Below are 24,719 nucleotides of genomic sequence, written 5' to 3'. Positions count from 1 at the left end.
ATACAGAAGCTCCATAAACACTAAAAACATAAAATAAATACTAAACCTTTATTAGAAAAGCAGTCTAATACTGTTTAAGTAGGTATTCTTTCAAATTGTTTAAAAATGTACGGCCTTGACCAGACAGGGCGATAATGGGATCTCATTTGTTCCACATGTGCTAAATGTGCTTCACATCTGTTTTCTATTCCTCTTTGTTTGTCTCTCTGCTTTTCTGATCTGATAAAAGATCCGTATTAGTATAAATGCCCACCACACCCACACTCTTAATGAAATATGATATTGCAATCATCTGTGCCTTTTCCAAACCATGTGAAGAATTCCTAGAACTGATAAAACGGATAGAGGAAGAAGAGGAGATGCTCCGTCATCCACCTACATTACACACACCAGGAAACAACGGTTCACAACTGTTCCAGACCGAGAGGAGGGATGAAACGTCTCCAAATAAAAATGATACTGCTCTTAAAACGTTTAATGCCTCTGTGGTTTCTACTGAGGAATGTTATGAGGGATTCTTTTGAAAAGAAATAAGAAAAACAAAAATACGTCCAATTGAATTAATGTCATTACGAGGATACGTCATCTCTATATTTTGTAAGTGAGGCTTATAAAAATATATACAAGGTCCAGTGTGAGCTTAAATTATATATTTTATTCGAGCAAATCCCAAGTTTCACTATTTTTCACACCTCTGCACTTAATACAACCATTTAAAAACCATCTTTAGCGAAGATGCCAATAATTCTGGAGCTGACTAGCTAAGCAGAGTTAAGAGTTAAAAGCCTTGTATAAGACCTTATATACAAGAGATTTCAGCTCACAACTGTCCAGTCTACAGCAGGTCAATCTAATTGTGCATCTTTATTTAGATTTTATCCTGATTTCTGATTTTCAAGCTATTCTTTAAACCTGAAGGAACCCGCTTACATCACGACTCAGCTCACGAAGGGAAACTTGGATGTAGGAGGCTTCTAATGACAATCAGTCCTGTTTACACATCAGCAGCTGCCTTTACTCTGAATATTCTTCAGAGGTTTGACTACAGACAGAAATGGAAAAAAGGGCTCATATTGTTAAAGAGATATTCGGATGTAGGAGGCGGAAACAGTTTCAGACTGTAGCAGTGTAACTGCTGTAACATAAGTGAGAACAGGAACTTACGGATGTTCCTGAGCATTAAACGTAACTATAAGTGGATAAAAAGTATGAGGTTTCAGAGTTAAGCTGTTATAAAATACCTGTGGCATAAAAGGGAATCGAAAAAATTCACTCAACTCTGGGATAACGGTGACAATGGTGATATCGCACCACTGAATCAGTGACTATTTTACTGTAACATCATAATTATCATCAAAGTCAAAGTCAAAGAAGCTTTATTGTCACTTCAACCATATATAGCCAATGCAGTACACAATGAAGTGAAACAACGTTCCTCCTAGACCAGAGGTGCTACACATAAAGACAAAGTACAGTGATGCAGACAAACATAGAACTAAACAGAGATAAAAACTAAACTATACTTAAGGTGCAAGAAAAACTAGACATACAACAGAAGCGCACAGGATGACAAGACAAGACAGTGCAGATAAACAACATGTAGACCGACTTTGTGAAAAAGAAGTGTTGACAGTGAGTGCAGATATTAAAGTTAACATGTAAACAGGATCAATATAAAGTGTAAAGTGTAATGTAAAGTGACATATGCGTGCAAACAGTGTAAAGTGTAATCACACACACACACACACACACACACAGTTTCATTCCCAACTCACTGTATGAACTGTATATTCCAAATATATCATTAAGCCAACAACTACAAAAGGATAAGGAAACCTCTTTCCTGATGATTCACTTAAAGAATCATTTAGAAGAATCACTTAAGTGAGTCATAATGACTGGTTAATAAATCCAGCTGTAATAAACTATCACGAATTTTAGAAATATCCATCCATCCAGAAAGGCCCTGGCCTCTTTAAACCCGGGATTCAAACCCAGGACCTTCTTGCTTTCAGGCAAAAGTGCTAACCACTAAGCCACCTAATTTTAGAAATATTTAATTCATAGATCTTACAAATATCTTCTCGGTCGTATCAAAAACATAAACCATGTGATCATTTTTCTTGCCTCCGAACAGAAACGATGAGTCGAACTGATGAGTCAGTATTCAGTAAACACGTTTCTCACCACAACACAGAGGACCCAGGCTGTGTGTGCAAATTCTCCACATATCTCTCTCTTTAAACCAGCTGCATTTGGTTTTTTTCTTCCTAAGGCATGTGTTGACAGGACACAGCAGACAAATACCCTCCGTCACTCGTTAGATAACACGCAGCCATCGGCAGCCTGGTCTCCGAGACTCCAAAACACTGGAATACAGCAGCCATGCGAACGTACACGCCGGAGTGAAGAGGGTCTGGCTCTGGGGTTTGTCTTTCTAATACACAACATATGAAACAGGAACAGACGGAACAACTGCTCTGATTAAGAGGACATAAAGCAGCACAATCCAAACCGTTAAACTGCAGTCAGTCTTATTAATTAATAAATAAATAAATAAATAAATAAATAAATAAATCCCAAAAATCTGGATTCTTGATTCCAGAATGCAGCGCAGTCACACGGCTAGTTAACGATCTGAGAGATGGTGTTGGTGATGACAGCAGAGTTAGTGTTTTAAAAACTCTGGAAGCTGATCAGTGAGCAGGATGTGGAGGTGAGCAGGTGAAAGAGCTCGACAGACTAAAGCATTAAAGCGCCGCTGCATCTATAGGTAGAAATGAAGCGAGAGTTAAATCATTGCTAAAGCTTTGCTATCAGTAGGGATTCGAATGATTAATCCGTTAAAGTAAATTGAATTCCTTATCTTAGATGTTTTAATTGCAAACCTCACATGAAGGTTAATTAGGAAGATTAATATGTGAGTCGTTAAAGAAACAGCTGGAACAGATATATTGTATATAGCGTATGTCGTACAGCTAGTGGTGTCCTCCATCGTGCCTTCAAAGAACAAGAAAAAACCCATGTCCCTGAGCTTTCAGGTAACGCCCACTTCCTGTTACAATGCTTTATGACTCTAGGTGATGTAAACACACCATGAAAATATATTTTTCAGACCCTTGGGGGATGACCCTTGACCATTTGCATGTGCCGTGCCTGTGTGCTACCTGTTAGGGCCTGACTGTTTGACCTTTTGTTCCTGGAGGCGTGGTGTAGAAGCCTGCAGCAACACGGCACGGGCGCCAGGAATGCCTCAATTACTGCAGCGTGTGCTGCGAGACAACCCGTCACTTTACCGCAGAATGGATTAGTGTGGGGGTTTTTACTAATAATGCAGTGTGTTTCTCTTTAGAGTTGAAAATATGGATCTCCTGACCTGGGGCATAGAATATCGACTTTAATATCTATATTTATATGTGCAGAATTGTATATAGACACAATACATTTATAATAAACTTATTCCTGTGTAGTAGTAGTAGTAGTGGGCAGCATAGTGGCTTAGTGGTTAGCACTATTGCCTCTCAGCAAGAAGGTCCTGGGTCCTTTCTGTGTGGAGTTTGCATGTTCTCCCCGTGCCTGCGTGGGTTTACTCCGGGTATTCCGGTTTCCTCCCACAGTCCAAAAACATGTACATTAGGTTGATTGGTAATTCTAAATTGTCCATAGGAGTGAGTGTGTGTGGTTGTCTGTCTATATGTTTGGCCCTGTGATGGACTGGTGACCTGTCCAGGGTGTACCCCTGCCTTTCACCCAGTGTGTGCTGGGATAGACTCCAGCAGATCCCCGTGACCCTAATTAGGAATAAAGCGAGTATAGAAAACGGATGGATGGATGGATAGTAGTAGTTGTATGTCACAATACACTTTGAAATATTGTAAGCTACTACTACCACTAATTATAATAATAATCTTCTCAATTACATTTGACTGAATAAAGCTTACAGAAATAACGTTCTTGCAACATTCTACAAGCATAATGGTTAGACTAGTAAACATTAAAATATAATATTAATGTGGAAATGTTAATGTTAATGCAACAGGAATGTTGTGGGAATGTTTATAAAGTGTTGTTATTAAAACATTCCCAGTTCTCCTGAAAACATGAATCCAGATTTTTCTAACCAAAATTTTCCACAAAATACATTCAGAAAATATTTTCTAACATAAAAACACCGTGATCAGCAGAAACGTTATTATTACATTCTCATGTCCAACCGCAGAGAAGAGCTGCTGAGTTACATGTCTGGTACACTGTCACTGTCTGTTACACTGTCGTGATGTGGGACACAGGCCCAGCTTTCATCATGAAGCCATCAGAGATCCCACATCTGTCTGCTGAGGGTCATCATGAGGGCAGAGCATTCATTAAGTCATTAAGCTGATTTCACACTTGACATTTTTTCCACCAGTGTTGGATTTACATGATGCTCTCAAAGCGGCACTGTGAAGAACTTCTAAAGGAACCTCTTTGTTTTTTTGGTCACAGCAGTGCACTTCCAAAACGTTAACAGAAAAGCAGCAAGTAACATCCAAGCATTGTTTATTTGTTTGTTTACCATTTTCTCCCTGACTTGTTCTCCAGCCAGTTCCCAGGCACATAAACCTCACCGCCAAGCACATAAACCCCACCCACCAGGCACACAAACCCCACCCACCAGGCAAATAAACACCCACCCACCAGATACATAAACCGCCACCCACCAGGCACATAAACCCCCAAACACCAGGTACATAAACCCCCACCTACGAAGTACATAAACTCCACCCACCAGTTTCACATACCCCACCCACCTGGTACAAAAACCTCACCCACCAGCTACATAAACCCCCACCTACCAGGTACATATACCCCACCCACCAAGCACCTAAATCCCATCCATCAGACGCATAAAATCTAACCCAAAAGGCACATAAACCCTCACCCTCCAGGTACATAAACCCAATTTACCAAGCACCTAAAGCACACCCACCAGGTACATAAACCCTCACCCTCCAGGTACATAAACCCTCACCCACCAGGTACATAAACCTTTACCCACCAGGTACATAAACCCTCACCCACCAGGTACATAAACCTTTACCCACCAGGTACATAAACCCTCACCCACCAGGTACATAAACCTTTACCCACCAGGTACATAAACCTTTACCCACCAGGTACATAAACCTTTACCCACCAGGTACATAAACCTTTACCCACCAGGTACATAAACCCTTACCCACCAGCTACATAAACCCCCACCTACCAGGTACATATACCCCACCCACCAAGCACCTAAATCCCATCCATCAGACGCATAAAATCTAACCCAAAAGGCACATAAACCCTCACCCTCCAGGTACATAAACCCAATTTACCAAGCACCTAAAGCACACCCACCAGGTACATAAACCCTCACCCACCAGGTACATAAACCTTTACCCACCAGGTACATAAACCCTCACCCACCAGGTACATAAACCTTTACCCACCAGGTACATAAACCCTCACCCACCAGGTACATAAACCCTCACCCACCAGGTACATAAACCCTCACCCACCAGGTACATAAACCCTCACCCACCAGGTACATAAACCTTTACCCACCAGGTACATAAACCCTTACCCACCAGGTACATAAACCCTCACCCACCAGGTACATAAACCCTCACCCACCAGGTACATAAACCTTTACCCACCAGGTACATAAACCCTTACCCACCAGGTACATAAACCCTCACCCACCAGGTACATAAACCCTTACCCACCAGGTACATAAACCCTCACCCACCAGGTACATAAACCCTCACCCACCAGGTACATAAACCTTTACCCACCAGGTACATAAACCCTCACCCACCAGGTACATAAACCCTCACCCACCAGGTACATAAACCTTTACCCACCAGGTACATAAACCCTTACCCACCAGGTACATAAACCCTCACCCACCAGGTACATAAACCCTCACCCACCAGGTACATAAACCTTTACCCACCAGGTACATAAACCCTTACCCACCAGGTACATAAACCCTCACCCACCAGGTACATAAACCCTTACCCACCAGGTACATAAACCCTCACCCACCAGGTACATAAACCCTCACCCACCAGGTACATAAACCCTTACCCACCAGGTACATAAACCCTCACCCACCAGGTACATAAACCCTCACCCACCAGGTACATAAACCCTCACCCACCAGGTACATAAACTCTTACCCACCAGGTACATAAACCCTCACCCACCAGGTACATAAACTCTTACCCACCAGGTACATAAACCCTCACCCACCAGGTACATAAACCTTTACCCACCAGGTACATAAACCCTCACCCAAAAGGTTCATAAACTCCACCCACAAGGCACATAAGCCACCCCCACCAGGAGCAGCAGAACTCAGAGAGAAGTTCCAGTGTAATTTTACAGTTTTTACAGTAAAACTCTCACTTGATTTGGAAATAATTTGATCTAAGATATATATAACTGACTCTCCAGGATATTTTATCACTGTGTACAAAAGAAGCAGGACTGAGCCTCTCTTTAAAAGCCAGAAGAACAAGAAGAAGCACGCAGAGAAGAAGAAGAAGTGGAGAAGAATGAAGCACTGGAAGCAAGCGCACTGTATCCAAAGAGCTCCGAGGACATCATTAAGGATGATGGATGTGACTGAAAGCTTCAGGGCATCTGCTGTAATCACTCACTGCTTCATCAGCTATCACCACAGGAAGTAGAACAACAAAGAACAGGAAACTGGCCAGGAAACAAGATTAACAGGTTTATCAGAGAGTAGGAATCACATGAGCACCAAAAAACTGCATTTTCTGTCAAACTCAGTGATGAAAAAATATGAATGAAAACAAATGAAGAAACTGAGGCATCAATGTCAGAAAAGAAAACAGGGATGTGAGGAATTTATACGCAGAAAATTCCAGAATAAAGTGAGAAGATCAGCCTGGTTTGTGATCAGTGATGGTTACTATTCTAATCCGAATGGTTTTTGGATTCAAAATGGTGTGACGAGTGTAAAAGAAGTATGAAACCTTCAGTGATTTAGTTCAGGGTCAGACTTAATGTTCCTAAATTATCTTACATCTTAATTAGAAGGACATCAAACAGAATTCCCCTACAAATAACTCACATGAGCATAAAAAAGGCTCCATAATAACATCAGAAGTGCATTAGTGAAATTGGAAGCATGAGCAGGACCCCAGAGTATTTCCTCAGGTGTATTTTCAGAGATTTCGGCGTCTCAGCGTCTGCCTGCTGACAAACGAATCCGACTCTGCGACTAAATCCATCCTGTGATAAACCGTCAGGTTAGATGTCTGAGATCAGGTATTCGTGTCCTGTGTAACTTTTCTGCGGCTGACCGTCCTTTATCTTCTTCCCTTTTAACATTACAAAGATTCTACTGACCGTAAATATATTTTTACTTGAACATGGAGGCTGTGCTACAAACCAGGATGAAGGCTGAGTTATGACTCTCACTGCATAAATCTAACAGCTGACCTGTGGAAACACGTCCAGAGCCGTTTAAACGTTTTAGCTTTATACACCAAAAAAAAAAAAAAAGGGTTTCGGGTGAAAAAAGTCCTCCTCTCGTTTTCTTTCATGTTTCATGCTGAAGGAGATATGGTTAATAACAACACACAAAAATAAACCCATCAGGTGAAGCCTGATTTATACACCTGAGTTGAGCTGAAGGACCTGAAATCTAAGGTTAAGGTTAACTACGCTTATTATCTTGCAGCATAAAAATAACAGGAACGTCGAACCTGGACAATGTTATCCTAAACATTGCAGCCTGGCCTTAACCCTCCAGGACCCCTGACCCCCAACCCACAGCCAGGAGGTGTTTGAGAACGAATGTACCATGAACCATGAACACTGAAGAACAAAACATCTCACACGGGCTACGTGACATCCTACAGGAGCAGCTGAGCTTCCAAAAACATTTTTAAAAAGCAAGTTTGTTTACCTCCTGACCAATCAGGTCACTGGTTTGGGTGCAAATGAGAAAACCAAACCTGGAGGTGAGAAACAGGACTTTTGTAAATGATTTCATTGGTAAAATTACAGTGGTGTTGTATCTAAAAAATAACAAGCTGATTTTCTGCCTCTAAAGCTTCAGCAAACTCAAACTCATCAACTTCCTTACACTGGTATTTACATCATCTGCATTATTGATTAGAATAAATCTAATCTAGAGAGAAAGCTAGGTTAGTTAGTTAGCTGGTAGGACCCTTTTTCCCAGTACACTGATGTTCCAATACACATGGAATGGTGATGGACTTATGAGACTTTTTAATCAGTATAAAGAACCGAATGATGTTCTGTCTGTGAGTCAGGACTCTGACTTTCAGTGGCTTTCACTGTGTTTTTCCCTCTGTTGGTGAACCTTACACAGAATTGTACTGTTTGAAGATCAAATTTTAGTTGTTTAGGAACAAGAACTTAGACCAAAGTGGCAGCAGCAGACCCTCTGACATGCTGGTGGCCTGAAGAGGTGAAGGTTTTCTGAAACAGCTACATTTACGATGCCTCGCAGCTCAGACCTTCACATCTGACCCCGCTGACCTGATGTAAAACGAGTTCATTAGCCGCCCCGCTCCCTCACCCTCCTGGGTCAGCCCGCCGGACCTCCGGCACAGCTTCAACACTGCTGCATTCAGTAGAACACGAGCTCTGAGAAAAATCCATCATCCACCACAATCTTCTGATCTAAATGATCTGAGTGGATTTCTGACCTCAGTAACTTTTCACTACGCAGAGTAAGGACACGGTGATGACGGACACAGGTCAGAAAGCGCTGGAGAGAAAAGGGGATTACGATACGCTCGAAAGAGGCTGGACAAGATGGAGGAATTCTGAGGCAGGTTTAGCCTGTAATTAGACAGGAGGAGTTCATATCCTCGCCTGGGGACTGGGGTCAATCACTCAAAGCTTCTTTATAGAAGCAAAAATTGTTCTTCTGTTCTTCTCAAAAGAGCAAAAGAAAAGATCTTGTAAACCTCTTGAAAAGCTAGAACCATTAAAGGAATTTCTGTGAATAGTTCAGAGTTCTTGTGTATGATTCCACAGAGAAACAAAGTGAAGAACCTGGAAGTTTCACCATTTTGTTAAGTGCAAATCAAGACCTCAAGAGTTTCCAGTTCTAGCTTTTATTGTTTACGCATTAGCTGTGCTAGAAGTAAACCCCTCAGGAGCAGAGGACTTGGCAGATCTTTAAATGTGTGCAGGAAATCCTGAAGGCCATGTATGGACTCAGATGGAGGTTTATTATCGTACGATTTGTGTCAAACATCTATCATTAAGCCTGTTCATTTATCATGTATTTGGTAAAGAAATTGTTTTGTTGGTTTGAGTGGATTTTCATCATCCGAGTTCCTCTATTTTGAGGCTAAACATATTTTGTAAATCAGTCAGGTTTAGTATTTTCCCTTGTAAAGATCACCAGATGCAGAGTGATGCTCTGCCAGGCTTATAATAAAACCCGCTTATAAACACACACTCACACAGAAGAAAAAGAGCAGAAGTGATGTCAGAACGTTCGCACTAGCATGCACCAAGCTGCTTTTATCACTTGTAGTTGGTCACTTGTGCGTGTGGCCTGTCCTAAATTTATTTTTAGCTCCAGAGAAATATTAGCTGAATATTTTACATCTAAAGCTCAATATTTAAATGAAATGCTGCTCTAGTCGGAGTGCAAAACTGGCTGAGTGCAAAAACGCTCGTCTTCATAGGCGATTAGCATTGTTCTCAGATAAGATTAGCAAAGCAAGCTAACTAGCTATGGACACTCAGCAGAGGCACCAATAATCTCTGCTACTTCCTGTCTCACAGGCTTTATTTTTCTGTCTAATTCTCTATGTTTTTGAAGAAACGTCGGATTTGTCCAAGGAATCGTTCGAGACACTAACGACACTAACTTATTTGCATACAATTAAGATTCTCTAATTGACAATAATAATAAATTTTATTTCAGGGTGGACACTAAACTCCTTCATTCACACTGATATAAAATTCTGTGTTATGAACGATGGCTGCAGGATTCAGCCTCACGAGGACGAGCAGTGGACGGAGAGCCGCAGAAGAACACGATCAGGGGAACGCGATTAGCCGAGAGCACGGGGCCAGAAAGACGTCCTTCATGGCGTGCCAACTCCTTCTCCTCCTCCTCCTGCTTTATTATGTGCTAAAACCACAGGAATATGTCAGATGTCATCACTTGCTGCCACACAGTACACCATTACAGGGAAGTACGACAGACAGGAATGCAGTAACAACACTGTATTAGTGCCGAATTCCTGCTTGACATCATAACCGGCAGAAGACGACTCGTTGTTTAAGGAGCTCATGTCGGCTTGTCGTCGTCTATTAAGGATTTTTTTTTTACCTATCAGTCACAATGAAAAAAAAATGTTTTGTTAGGAAAAATGCTCTACTTGAGTGAAATGTGCTTCTGGTACAGAAGGTTTCCTCAAACTGGAAAAACATGGAGCGAATGATAAATATCCGTCATCTCCATCTTCCAAAAAGTTTGACGTCTGAACTGAAGCAGAAAAAATATTAGACTTCTGCTTCCACTTCTTCTATGAAGGCAAATTAGCACATGTGTGGTTTATGGTCTGAATTAGATCTTCCATCTTAAGTTAAAGGATATGTGATGGATGTCTGGCTTTGTGATCCTTTTAGCTGCCACTGAAGAAGAAGGATTTGTGTGGAGAAGCTGCACACGTGGTGAAATACGTATAGCCCTAATACCAAAGCTAGGTGAAAAATCACGTGTTAGCACAGTGAAACTTAAAATGTTTTAATGTTTTATATTTTTCACATTGAGTCACATCGTCCCTCTAATTTCACATCACTAAACAAAGCTTAATGACATCCTACAGCTCTACAGAGTTGCCACAATGACCAGCATGGAGTCTCCGAGTCTCTTAGACCCGCCCCCACAGGTAACCAATCAGTGTCCATGATCAAGCGAGGTGTCAATCACAGAGTAATATAACCATCACACTATTCATAAGCTAATAGCTTCCCAAAGGAGAGAGGGCAAGACCTTATGCAAAGCTCCCCACAGTCAGGACAAAACAAAACAAAAGGCAGCGGGTCTCGACACAGCGGGAAAAAAAGTCACGTGGAACTGACGTTTCCTTTTAGCACTTCAAATGCATGGCTGGACATTTTTGGAGGCAGGGGGTCGACCACATGCAGAACCTGCAGAATGGCTGCACGCTGAGTGCTGTTCAGACCAAACAAAGAAGCCAAAAGAAAAGAGGAAAGGTCTTAACAAGTTGCTTGTTGACTCGTGCTCGAGACGGGGCACCGCTCTCAGCTTAACAAATAAACACTTTTAATTTAAACTAACAGCGGAACAAAAAAGCGCAATTAATGATCGACTCATGAAGAGGCAAGTAGCAAGTAGAGTTTACTCATCAGACTGTTTACAGAAAGTGCTTGTGATAGTGCTGATAAATCAAAAATCTGGATTTGTTTTTATCATTAGAAAAAGATTAAATATGCCCTATTCGGACGGGGTTCATTTACATTCAAAATCAAAACATTTCAACCAAAAAAATTATTTCATGATGCACAGAAGGTGTGTTAAAATGCCGTCCACCATGTGAGTAGTTTGGAGTTGCATCACTCAATCCATCTCACAGAACCTCTTTCTTTCTTCTCCTGAAATTCTCCCCAGTTAACTGAATATGATGAGACAGTCTTTATGTATAATGGCGAAGGGAAGAAGTGGTGTGAGGAATTTCCTGTTGTGTTTGGATATCAGAAAAGCAACAGTCTCGTCCATTCCTAACACACCGCCGAACTGCGGCTTCTCTTCCTTATTTGCAGGAGATAAAATTCTTGGCCTTCAACTGCTTGAGCCCAACATCAGACAGGAGGAAGCTCAAATTCAGCCATTATGGAAGCTCAAGGAAGGAAGGAAGGAAGGCAGTGCCAAGATACCGAGATTGAAAAGTAGGAGCTTGTGAGAAGTGAAATGCATCCACCAATGATTAACAGACCAACCATTCTTCATCACATCTGCACGGATAACCGGATTGAGGCTATAGTCGGACGTGTCACATGTAGTACAGAGAGCGGGACGTAAACATGAGCTGTATTTACTCACCGTACTGACAGCTCGGCCCGTGGAAGCCAGCCGGGCAATCACAGAGCTGCGAGGATCCTTCTCTACACCGGCCTCCGTTAAAACACACTCCATAGCTGCAGATAGCTGCAGGAAGAAAGAAACACAGATATCAGAGAGGATGAAAAATCCTGACGCATGATGTAACCGAGCAAAAAACAAACACCTGGTATAAATCTACACAGGCATTAGTTACGGCAATTAATACTTACAGCATGTTTGGCACGGTTTACAGAATAATAAACAACAAACTCTATTTGTACAGAACTATAATCAGTAATTAGCATGAAAATAGCTTTTATTATTTTTAACAACATTCTGATGTTTTAAATCAAGACCTTAAGTCAATTTAGATGATTCTAATACAAAGAAAATTCTCACAAAGCAGCATTCATTACATTTCATTAACTTAGCCAGCTTGCTAACTTTACCAGCCAGGGTTTTGTGCTTGCTAACTAGCTGGCTAGCTAGAATTAACCCATTCAATTCTGTTAGCCTTGATTACAGTCTAGGTGCAGGATTTAACAATTCTCCAGATCATTTCTATCTGATTAAAAAATAACAACAAAATCCTATTTTAAACTAGAAAGCTATCAAATAGCCTTGTTAGCTAGCTAGCAAATGTTAGCTAGCAAGGCTAACAGCTATCCTGGTCTTCTGCATAGACTACTGCACTTAGCCTGGTTAGATGTTTAGGGTTTTATTTAAAAAAAAACTGGTGAAGTCTAACATGAGGAGGGGGGAAAACTGTGAATAAAATGACAGAGAGAGAGAGAGAGAGAGAGAGAGAGAGAGTCAGAACTCTCAGCATGGACTGGTGTATTGAACTGTAAAACACTTTTAAAGTTTTTTATTGGTTTTATTGAGTTTTTCTTTAACATTCTGTCTCATTTCTTTCTCCAAACCATGTTAATAAAATATAATATCATCTATATGCCTGTGTTTAATATTCCTCAGCCTCACAATATCCAAATATTCACAAACACTTTTCACTACACGTGAACTACAGCATAGGTTCGGTCATTTGCTTTGTAAAAAATCACCCTAATGTAATGTTCAGTGTGTGTCTTTCAGGTGGTGAACTCCAGGGTTTACACAGACAGCGAACAAGCTGTGTCATGCTCAGATACTTAATCCACCCAAACTCATTTGGGACTTTTTCTAGTATTTTATGCCTTTCATTATTTGCACAGCGCAAATAAGCTTCAGCTCCGAGATCAGAGTTCCTTCATTATTTACTGTGTGACATTTCTTTTTAAAACACCGCAGAGATCGAAGAGAACGGGGAGCTGAATGTGTTTTCAATCAGCAAGAATTACAGCCACCAGACACACTAAACCCCCCCCGAGCTAGGCGTTCTTTCGTTCTCTTTAACGTGTGTGTGTGTGTGTGTCCTGCTGAGAATCCACAAATCCATAAACGAAGGCTTTATAATCCGTCGGGTATTCTGTGCCTCGTGGCTGCCTCTTGGGCAAAAGTACAGACCATCAGATGTCACATTCCATAAACGCCCATCACTCAAAACTAATGACCCCCCCACATCTTTTAGCATGTGTGTCTGTTAAACTAGTGCCAGGTGTGTGTGTGTATGTGTGTGTGTGTGTATGTATGTACGCACGCATACATGTGTGTAGTCATGTCTGAATGTGATGTATGCTCTCCATCTGCTCGGAGGCTTCCACATCAGATCGTTCTGCTGCAGAGAGACATGAAGAGCGAGGAGCTGATAATGAGTTTTGGTGGAATTCCAATCCACTTAAAAATAATGACTTAATGTAGCTTTAGACAGAGAATACAGACAGAAGCACTTTATAGCAGACCTTTAGACATCACTTAAGCTACATAATTAGGATCCATTATTGGAAAATGATGGCTCATTTACGTTGCCTGTACCTGTACAGTGAACTCGAACAAGCCTCACAATCTTGTACTTTATTCATTAATAGCTGGACTAGAGTCCTGAGTCTTAAGTATGGAGTAGTGTCTAGGGAAAATGGACACTTTCTTTTTACAATCTTCATCCTATGAAGTCAAACACGAACACATTTCCTCCCAGATTTCTCTCATCCTACATAATAAAAAAGCTGAAGAACCTTCGATCCTTCCTTTTGTAAATAAGCAAGCTTATAGATGACCACGATTGGCTACTGACACGCCCACTCTCGGGAGCTCTTTTAAAATGGGTGGCAACAATAACTCATCATTTAAATCTGTCCAAAACCCAAATCAACAGGACATCACCCTCAGTGGTGCGTCTTTCAGAACCAATTCCATCCTTCCTCCGATGAGAATAAATCCCAAACAGGAAGCACAGACTTCCCCACCTAGTTCCACTAAAGGAAGGGTGAAGAAGATGAAGCTTGTCCATCTCTCCCGGCACACGAGACGGGAATGTGATGAATTCCTGCCAGATGACTGACATCCACAAGAATAATCTTCACTAATCTGCATGCATTAGAGTGTGGCATGTGGTCGCCTTGCTTAAGCATTATTTTTACTCAGACAACCATGAAGCCAGACGAATGATACTGTAGTGGTTGATTTCTAGGAATCTTGTTAAGGTGTAAGGTCAAAACCTTCAAACTCCAACCCGCAGCTCTTTCATTAAAATCTGCAGAACCACGCCTCCTAAAATGTTATGCAATTTTAAGTCTCAAGATAATTACATTCACATTGAGAGAAAAAAAAATACTTAAAAATATATATTTTACAGCTTTCTTTCACAAGGCCCAAACAGGTACAATTACAGAGCGTGTTAAATTATAGCTCTTTGAGGAGAAGTTGAATAAAAACCCTCTGCCTAGCTGCGAAGTACAGTCTGTGAAAAATGCAGGACAGGAAAATCCTTAAAAAAAAAAAAGAAAAAAGGGCATTCCTGTGTGAAAGCACGCAAAAGCAGTAAATAGACCCTGAAACAATGGGTCATGAAAATGTCATGTCTGAAACGGAGAGAAATCTACAGTCATGTGACCTTTGTGACCGCTTGCATTGTTGCGCGCAAGTAAATGCCGTCTGCTGACCCTCGGACCACCCACTGACACCACGCAGAACGTCCTGTAGAAGCTCCTGAGATCCACGTGGACGTCTGGTCAACACTGGGTTCAACCTGCTGTTAAACACAGAGCAAATAAAAGCGACGGTGTAGCTCTGAGGAGCAAGTCCTCATTTGGGATTAAATTGTGGTCCGAAATTCTTCCGATTTCCCCGTCTGCGTTACTCTCAGCCTCCATTGTGTGGAAAGAAAAGGAAATATTGGTTAAATCCAAGGAAGTCTCTCCAAGCATCTTCACCATTAAGAGCACTTACACATGAAGAGTCAAGGAGTCAACCGGTGTACTCGAGAAACTGCACTCGGAGAAAAGCCCATTAGTTTTTTTCATTTATTTCCTGTACTTAAAGAAGAATAAGAAATCGTTTTGTTAAGGCTCTCAAACTGGGCATTAGGTCTTCCTTTAGTTAGTTCCTACTAATCTGATGTGAAGCTACATCTTACATCTGATATTTAATGGAACAGAGCACTTTAAAGAAAGAGAAAATTTCCAAGAGAGAGCGAAGAAAAAAATTCAACATGTCCTCTTTCGTCTTCCTAAAAGGCCGATGGTCCGAACACTTTTGACACTCGAGTAGTCTAATTACCGTAGCCTGGCTTTTGTAGCAGTACGGTGGAGTCAGCTTCATGGTCACACCCTGTCTTTATCCTGTCCACTCTTTAATTCCCCGGTGTGTGAAAGCAGAACCCTGGAGAAAACCTTTCAGTGGACACAATCGAAGCAGCATCGATTTCCAAATCAGCTCCAGAATGTTAACGTTCCGTGCAGTGTGTCTGAATCAGAGGCATGTTGAGGTCTTCAGACGGAGGTAATGCATGTCAGACTCCCTCTTTTTCATCCTGCTGCTTTATTACCAATTAGTTTGTCCACATTTTCTCCTGTTCGTTGTCAAAGCCTTGAGTTATGAAGATAAAAGTCCCGGCAGCAGGAAGAGATGTTGTCATGGAAAGTTGTGACTTGAGACAGAGCCTCACAGAGAAACGTGTCGACAGACGTTTGGTGTGTTTCAAAACAAACCGGTATTGGGTTCAGTGTTGGGTTTGGTTTTGGCCAGTATTACGAGAGGTATAACCTTCACCAGCACACAAAGAGGCTTTTGAGGGTGGTGTTAGATCCAGTAACGTGACCCGTAGTGGGGAATCGTCTGCAGCAGCCCTGTGTGTCCATCTAAAGGTCTCTGCCCTTAGCAGTGCTCAGGAATCAAACTCCTGCTACTACACCCACACTGGAGTAAATCACTACATGTCAACCGGTTCTGGCAGAAACTGTTTTCCTGGGGGAGTTTTCCAGATTAGAAGAAGATTTATTTCTGCATTTTAGGGTCAGTTTCGACTTTTCTTCTTCGGAGCTCAGCGCTGAAGCCAGGTTTCAAAATGACAAGGCCATGCTTTATTGGATTTTTTTTTCCTGACTGAGTTATGCCTGTTATTTCAGCTCAAAGACTTCTTATCAAAGACCCCGAGTTAGCCCAGGCCATTACACACAAGAGCAAAAGACCGGTGTTAAAACACTGACACTGAAATATCTGGCTCTCTAGTTAGTGCTGTGTTTCAAATGAGTTTTTCCTCACTTTCTCTTTGAGCTGCAAACTGACTGACTGACTGTTCACATAGTAGATATAAAGTCATTACCATACACACTAATTGTTCATTCAGCAGTGTGCTTTTTCGGTGTAGTGTACTTAGTTCAGTGTAGTGTACCCGGGTCAGTGTAGTGCACTTAGTTCAGTGTAGTGTACTAGGTTCCGTGTAGTGCACTAGGTTCAGTGTAGTGCACTAGGTTCAGCGTAGTGCACTAGGTTCAGCGTAGTGCACTAGGTTCAGCTCCAGCTGTATGTGACTGAAATTGAATTAATGATGTTTTCTTCCAAACATTAAACTGGAACTAAAATAAACTTCTTTAAAAAGTTGTGAGCAGGAAACTGAAGAAACACTGAATCATGTGCGCTGATGGACTGGTCGGAACTGATCATTCAATATTCTTCAAACTGTTCAATATAATAATTCAATAATTTGAATCATTTGAGCGAATCGTTTGGATTTCTTGCCTCCCTGCTCGTATTTACATTTACACAGAACTGAAAAAATGTCTTGCAGCTCCGTATCATGGAGGAGCATAAAGACATTCACCTTTCGCTTGGGGTGATTTACAGCATGAACACAGAAAAACAAACAGGAAAACTTCTAATCTGAAAGCAATCACATATCGTAAATGCGCATTATATTAGAACTATATTAGTATGAACACAAGTGTAAAATAAAGCAGTACTTACGGTACAGACAGCCGGCCTCCCCGTTGAGCTGTGACCAGCCCGGGCAGCACTTGTGCACCGTCTCAAATTCCTGACGATAGACCTGTCTGTACGCAGTGTAATACACCGTCCTGCACCAAAACACACCAAACTTTTATTACATTACAGCTTCATCATCGCTCATAACGACCTTTTACAGAGTCATGAGTGACTCCATCATCACCTCCCCTCAGGGCTTTGATGATGAGGATGATGTGGATGATCAGGAAACCTCAGCACTGGCCCCAGGTCATGTTTGCGGTTAGACAGTGAGAGACCTGAAGAGACCGTGACTAATATTTAGGGATAAACTTCAATGTGCAAAACACAAACAGTGTGTAATTTGTGAAGCATCTTCCAGCCTTTCATGTTTCTTTCTCAAAGCATGAGAGAGACCCAGGCTTTGTGTTAAAGCTGCGACACCAAACCGGGCCCTGTAGTTTGGGGCCTTCTCTTCAGGGACTCTCCACACTCTCTGCACTCACAGCTCTCTGTTTACGAGCCCTAATTGCAGGCTTGGTGGCTTTTAAGAGCAGGGCTCAGCTCACAACATCCAGAGTGAGAAAGCAAGCTCAAAGCTTCAGCCATGGAGGAATGTCCTGGAGATGCCTGTCAAATTGCAGCTTTCTGGAAGAGCTTGGTGACACCTTGCAGTTTGGGGTCATTAAAAGAAATCCTCTGATTAGAGAACAAAAAGACAAGCAAATGAAAGAGAAGAATCCTGATGGGTTTTTTTCTCTCATTGGGTGACTAAAATTCCCAAGTAAAAATTTTGCTTCATTTAATTTCTTGAAAGAAAAGTGACATATTTATAAATCAGACTTCTACTGAAAAGGAATACGGTACAGAAGGTGTCTGATTATTAAACAGCAAAACTAAAGCAAATCAGTGAATTTAATCGGTCACATGACCTCACTCGCTTAATTAGACGCATCTACACTATAGTGCAAAAGTTTTGGAACACCCCTCCAAATCATAGAGTTCGCTCTAATTCATCCCAAAGGTGTTCTATGGGGTTGAGGTCAGGACTCTGTGCAGGCCAGTCAAGTTCCTCCACACCAAACTCACTCATCCATGTCTTTATGGACCTTGCTTTGGTCACTGGTGTGCAGTCATGTTGGAACAGGAAGGGGTCATCCCCAAACTGTTCCCACAAAGAGCATGAAATTGTCCAAAATGTCTTGGTATGAAGCTGAAGCATTAAGAGTTCCTTTCACTGGAACTAAGTGTCCGAGCCCAACCCCTGAAAAACAACACCTGAATTCATTTGGAGGGGTGTCCCAAAACTTTTGGTAATGTAGTGTATCAAAGGGTTCTGTGAAGCATCTTAAAAGTATAGCATTCTGTATATTTTTAAATTGTTAAATGGAAATCTCTAAAGTTTAAAGAGAGGACCTAAAGAAAAAGCAATATCATGAAGCTTAAACAGTGGAGGAAACAGAGCACAGCTTTGGGTAAATTGTATAAATAATCTGGAATTTGTGGAATTGATGAAGTTAAAGAAGGTTTTCACATCATTCAGTCCTTTAAAAATCCAGAGGTTTGTCAACTTGTGTAGTGAAAATGCAACCAGGTTTTACTGAAGGTCAGTGATTAAACAGTTAAACATGAAGAATGGACATTACGTTAGAGAATATAACCTTGTTTGATGGATGGATGGATGGATGGATGAATGAATGGATATTGTTATGTATATATTTAAAGTGATAAATGTGGAGTTGGATGAAAAGACTGATGTATGTCTTTATGTATGCATTAATAAATTGATGAATTAATAAAAGGATGGATGGATTTTATGGATGGAGATTTTTCTAGATGCATCTAAACAAAGGGATGAACATAGAGTCAGATGAAAAGACTTGAAATCTTGATGAATGGATCGATTAATAAACGGATAGCTGGATGTTCTGAATGTAATGACCTCACCTCCGCTCGTAGCCCGTGCACCACGACTGTCCTTCACATCCTTGTTTCCACACTTTGACCATCCGTGTGAAAGCCTGCACACAGGGCTGCATGTGAGCCACCAGCTTCACCTCACGCTCCGTGCACACGTTAGGCCTGGAGAGGACACACGAGCAGACGGTCAGTCAGAGACATGACCTAATGAGACATAACGAGTGTGTGTGTGTGTGTGTGTGTTTTGACCTTTTAATTCTGCACCTGGTGTCTGATTCCAAAGCATTTCCTAATCCACCGACACAAATGAGCACCAAATGTCTAACGTCTACTTTAACTGAAAAGTCTAACAGTAGTAATCTCACAACAAACGACATAAAGAAACCAAAAAAAAATACACAACTTTGGTTCAATCTGCAGCAGAGATCTACTCCGACAGTTCATGTCCAGGATGCACAAAAGCAGGAACACTGGTTCGGTTCATTTTAAACACAAGCCAAAAAATACTAGATGTGTTTAAGTGTAGGCTGTTCCTCCTGACATGCACATTAATATACTTAAATATGATATTAAAGATATAATTCACCTGTATATCATAAATGATGTACTTAAACGCAAAGCAATTTAATTCTAACATCAAATTAAGCAAAAATAAATAGTCTTAAAACTAAAATATAAAACTAATTTCTTTCAGCATGCAACTAAACAGCAAGGCGCTGTGATTAGAGTCACGTGACCGCTTCAGCCGCTTAATATTTATTTATTATGAATTCTTATTATTATTATAATAATGATGATGATGATGATGATGATGATGATTATTAATCTGTCACAGGTTAGTGCTGATCCAAATCACAGGCTGAAGTAAGCTAGAAACCCTGAAGATGCTCAGATTCATCACTCACATGTAAGACATCAGATCTGATCCACGCGATGTGGCGTGAATTCCGCACATTAACAGCATCAGAAAAGGAGTTAGTGTAAGATCCATCCCCAGTGGACGAAGGTATGGTCCTTGTGTGGTCATCGTGTAGGACATGGAGAAGGAGACAAATAAAACACGACTAACAGAGAGGAGAAACCAGCTCCATGCTGGAAAGTTTCAGGACTGCAGGAGACTCAAACAAGCTGACAAGCGGCAGAACAACCTACTGACACACACACACACACACACACACACACACACACACACACACACACAGAAACACGAGCCTATCCTACAGAGAACAGTAGTAGTAGTAATGCCCCTCATGATTCACTTTACTGAATCGACTCCTGTAAGTGAATCAAATTACTCCACTGTTTGTTTGCTTTCTTTGATTGACAAAATGTGTTTCTGAATATTATTCACCTTACTAAATGTCATTTATAAATAAATCTTCTACAAGTCAAAAGCCTTAACATTCAATCCATTCCAGCCATGCTTGAAAGAGTCGTTTGAAACGAACCGACTCTTCAGTCACACGCGATAAATCGGAGAGTTCGGATAGAGTTAAAAACAAACACAACTTTAGTGTTATTAGTTTAGAGTTTTGTATAAATTTTGTACGGCTGAGGTGTTTATACAGGAACTGAAAGGATTTCTTACAGCCTTCAGCTGTGTGTCGATTTAGTGTTTCACACTGTGAGAGTAATCATTTAAATAAAAATAGAGAGAATACTTCTATAGATGATAATAGATGATATAGCTAATATTTAATAGATGAGAATAACATCTATTAAATATCATTAATAAGTTCAGCAGATTCAGGTCAGGAGTTAAAGGAAGAGCTCCCTCAATGCTCTCGATCCAATAAGCTAGGATTGCTTTAATTAGAGAGATAAAAATCATTCTGCATCAGATGTTTTAAAACTAAAAAACATAACAGCATAAAACTCTTATATTTAAAGTAGTTTTGTCATGAAGTGTGTTTTTGCTCTGTCCTGGATGTGAGGTTTACCTACAGGATGAGAATAAAACAGCAGTGAGATTGTGTTGTGTTGAAATGTGTTGAATTGTGTTGTGATGAATTGTGCTGAATTGACTCTCAAAGTTTGTTTATGTCTAAACAAATGGAAAAGTCACTCAGTGCATACGCAGGTTCAGATATTATGGATCAGCGGTAGTTCAGAGGTTCAGACTCGCATCATTCCACAGTTAGAAACACCATCAACTAAAATACAGCTAGAAAAACAATCCCTGATATTTCAGGACACATGAGAGGCTTTTGGAAACCAGTCGAGAGGCTTTTGCAGGAATTTCAGCTAATGGAGACAAATGAAGGTACAATAGATCAGGGCTAATAGACTTCAGCACACAAAGATCACTCTGTTTCAGCATTTATGAGGAAAAAGCTGTTCAGATAAAAAAAATCTCATTAAATCATTGTGGCTTTTCAATGAGAACTTATAAAAGTGTTGTTTTTCATATTATACAGTATTATATTTGCAAATCCTCAGCAGTTTCCTTCAAACAAATGCTCTTTCCAACTTCCAGATGTTATTCCAGTGTTTTTGTGGAGTTAGGAATGGAAGTGGAGTGAACTTTAAGTTTCCTCTAAAACGCTTTATTTGTGTACATGGATTATAATTCAATTCAATTCAATAGCACTTTTAACGAAGCAGCTTCAAGTTAAGTTTTGTTTTATTTCTCACATATACATTACTGCACAGTATATATCCCATCCTTGGGGGTTGTGGTCAGAGCACAGGGTCATGCATGAAGCAGGGTGGGTTGGGGGCCTTGCTCAAGGGGCCAACAGTGGCCGTGCAGCTTGGCAGTGCTGGGGCTTGAACCTCGATCAACAACCCAGAGCCTTAAGAGCCACTTGAGCTGCCACCATCCCATATAGAAATTAAAGTGAAGTTATTATTTTATCCCTGTTATTTTCTACATCAGAGATTAGTGATGATCTGTGGAGGAGATTAATATGTTGTTTTTTATTTCAAGTCAAAATCATGTCTGAGCTCCTGAGCCGCTCACACACTGACCCCTAGTGGACATTCACACAACTGCACTGTTTAAAGCGCTTCACTCAAGGGGGTCATCGACTGCTTATTAAAAAAAAAAAAACATGACCAAGCCCCCTGCCACGCCCCCCCCCCCCCCCCCAACTTGTGAATCTTCTCTAAAAAGGTTTTTAATCCCAAAACACTGAGGTGCTGCTCTCAGGAAACTGTAGATTTTAGACCACAAATCAAAAGTAGAAAACTTTTATGACCATTAAAATAAAGATATTTACAGAACTGACACAGACTGAAACCACACCCACTGACCAGTCTGAAACCACACCCACTGACCCCCTCAGCCTGATTCTGCTCAGCATTTCATCACACAAACATCGTCCTGTAGGAGTGGACACTAAAATGTTATTAGGCCTGAAGTCTATCTGGACAGTGAAGCTTTCATTGAACATTCTCATCACTTCCTGCAGGATTTGGGCAGAGGAGTGAGTGCTGTGGTCTGAATAAAAAGCATCAGGCAGTTCCCCAGTGAGGGACGAAGTCTTTAGGATGAAGGATTTTGACGTGTGCATGACTGTCCCTGTCATAGTTGGATAAGCTTCAACTTAAAGTTTAAAACTTATCGACCACCACCACCAGAACATCCCACTCTCTTAGACACGTGGTAATGGTGATGTAATCAGCCTGGAGATGTTTGAAGGCCCAGGTGTGAGCTGCAGGATTTGGCATGTCAGCATCTTTGTTGTTAGCCTGGCACAGGACACAGTGCATGAAATTTACCCAATGAAATGACCATGAACATGAGGTCAGAAGTTCTGAGATTGAAGTTAATCTTTAAAAAAAAACAAGATGTCTTGTAGAACTAGGAGACGAATATTTTTAATTTTCACTAACAACCAACTATACACTGATCAGCCATAACATTAAAACCACCTGCTGAACACTTTCTAGGTCTCCTCATGCCTTAAATCAGCTCTGACTGGTCAAGGTATGGACTCCACAAGATCTCTGAAGGCGTTCTGTGGTACCTGTGCACTACAAGACAGTACAGGACACTGCAGTAGTAATGTAAGACTTTTTTACATTTAGGACCGAAATAACCCGAGTCAGGTGAGTGTGCATTAGAATAGAAACACAAGTTAGATGGTTTATTACAGTTCAGATGTTACTGTGCACAGATATCATGAACAATCTGCTCCAAATCTGTCTGCTGTCTCTCCTAAAAACTGTCCTTTTCTACACATCACAATTAAATACATGATTAATATATATACATACACACACATATATCTAGAATAACAGACCTGTCGACCAGTCAGTATGATACAAAGCTCTCATACAGTCACATGGAGTTTATTATTTATGATGCCTTTAAAGATGAAGATCATTATCTTGATAGTGGGGAAAAAGAAAATCTTCAGTGTTATGAAAAATAAGAATATTTAGGGTTGGAACAACATAAGGGAATGTTAATGATAACAGAACTGTCATGTTCAGGTGAACTATTCCAATTAACTTTTTAGCACAAACCTAACACAGACATTACTTAATCCTCTTCACTAAGGTGTCAACAAATTTTCTCCAGCCCTTTCTGTCCTGAGCGAGCCTCCTGACTTCATTCCAGGTCTTGCCCGCTTCTTTCATTTATTTCTCCACCATTCTCCTACAGGTGCTCAGTGGTCTGCCCCTCTTACTCTTCCCTGGTGATGTCCATCCTAGGGCAGTGTAGGGATGCCTGGTCTTGTTCATGTGTAGAACATGTCCTAGTCATTTCCAGTGTCTCTTCCTCATTCCTCGTAATTTGAAGCTTTTTAGTCAACTCTGGTCCTTTTTGTTGATTATCTAGGTTTCTGCAGCATAAAGGTGAGCTGAATGAACATTGGACTTTCAATTTTCTGTTTTGTGTTATACATGGATATACAGTACACTATATTGCCAAAAGTTTTGGGACACCCCTCCAAAGTTCAGGTGATGTTTTTCAGGGGTTGGGCTCGGCCCCTTAGTTCCAGTGAAAGGAACTCTTAATGCTTCAGCTTCATACCAAGACATTTTGGACAATTTCATGCTCTGAACTTTGTGGGAACAGTCTGGGGATGACCCCTTCCTGTTCCAACATGACTGCACACCAGTGACCAAAGTCCACAAAGTTGGGAGCATGAAATTGTCCAAAATGTCTTGGTATGAAGCTGAAGCATTAAGAGTTCCTTTCACTGGAACTAAGAGGCCGAGTCCAACCCCTGAGTTCAATGATTTGGAGGGGTGTCCCAAAACTTTTGGTAATATAGTGTATCATGAAAAAAAACCAGTAGTTGCAGACAGTTGAGGGTTTTTTTTTTGTCAAAAAGTAAAAATTAAAGGATGGAAGAAAAATAGTTTAATAAGTAGAATTAAAACAAGTGTA

General features: G+C 40.9%; 1 protein-coding gene across 1 annotated transcript in view; it reads right to left on the bottom strand.

The window, feature by feature from the left end:
* The window catches only part of megf6b (multiple EGF-like-domains 6b), an 80,603-nt gene extending 60,063 nt beyond the window's left edge, over positions 1-20,540 (bottom strand). Inside the window, exons 1-4 of the mRNA XM_058372892.1 lie at positions 20,281-20,540; positions 19,403-19,537; positions 17,459-17,568; positions 12,119-12,223 (exon numbers count right to left, since the gene is read on the bottom strand). Of these exons, the coding sequence (XP_058228875.1) occupies positions 12,119-12,223; positions 17,459-17,568; positions 19,403-19,537; positions 20,281-20,414 (484 nt within the window). The 5' untranslated portion in view covers positions 20,415-20,540. The remainder of the gene's footprint in view (positions 1-12,118; positions 12,224-17,458; positions 17,569-19,402; positions 19,538-20,280) is intronic.
* Positions 20,541-24,719: the final 4,179 nt, after the last annotated feature.

Source organism: Hemibagrus wyckioides, linkage group LG21 (assembly GCF_019097595.1).
Source record: "Hemibagrus wyckioides isolate EC202008001 linkage group LG21, SWU_Hwy_1.0, whole genome shotgun sequence".
In the NCBI taxonomy this organism is placed as follows: domain Eukaryota; kingdom Metazoa; phylum Chordata; class Actinopteri; order Siluriformes; family Bagridae; genus Hemibagrus; species Hemibagrus wyckioides.
The sequence above is the reverse complement of the archived record's forward strand: the minus strand, read 5'-3'. Positions and strand labels throughout refer to the sequence as shown.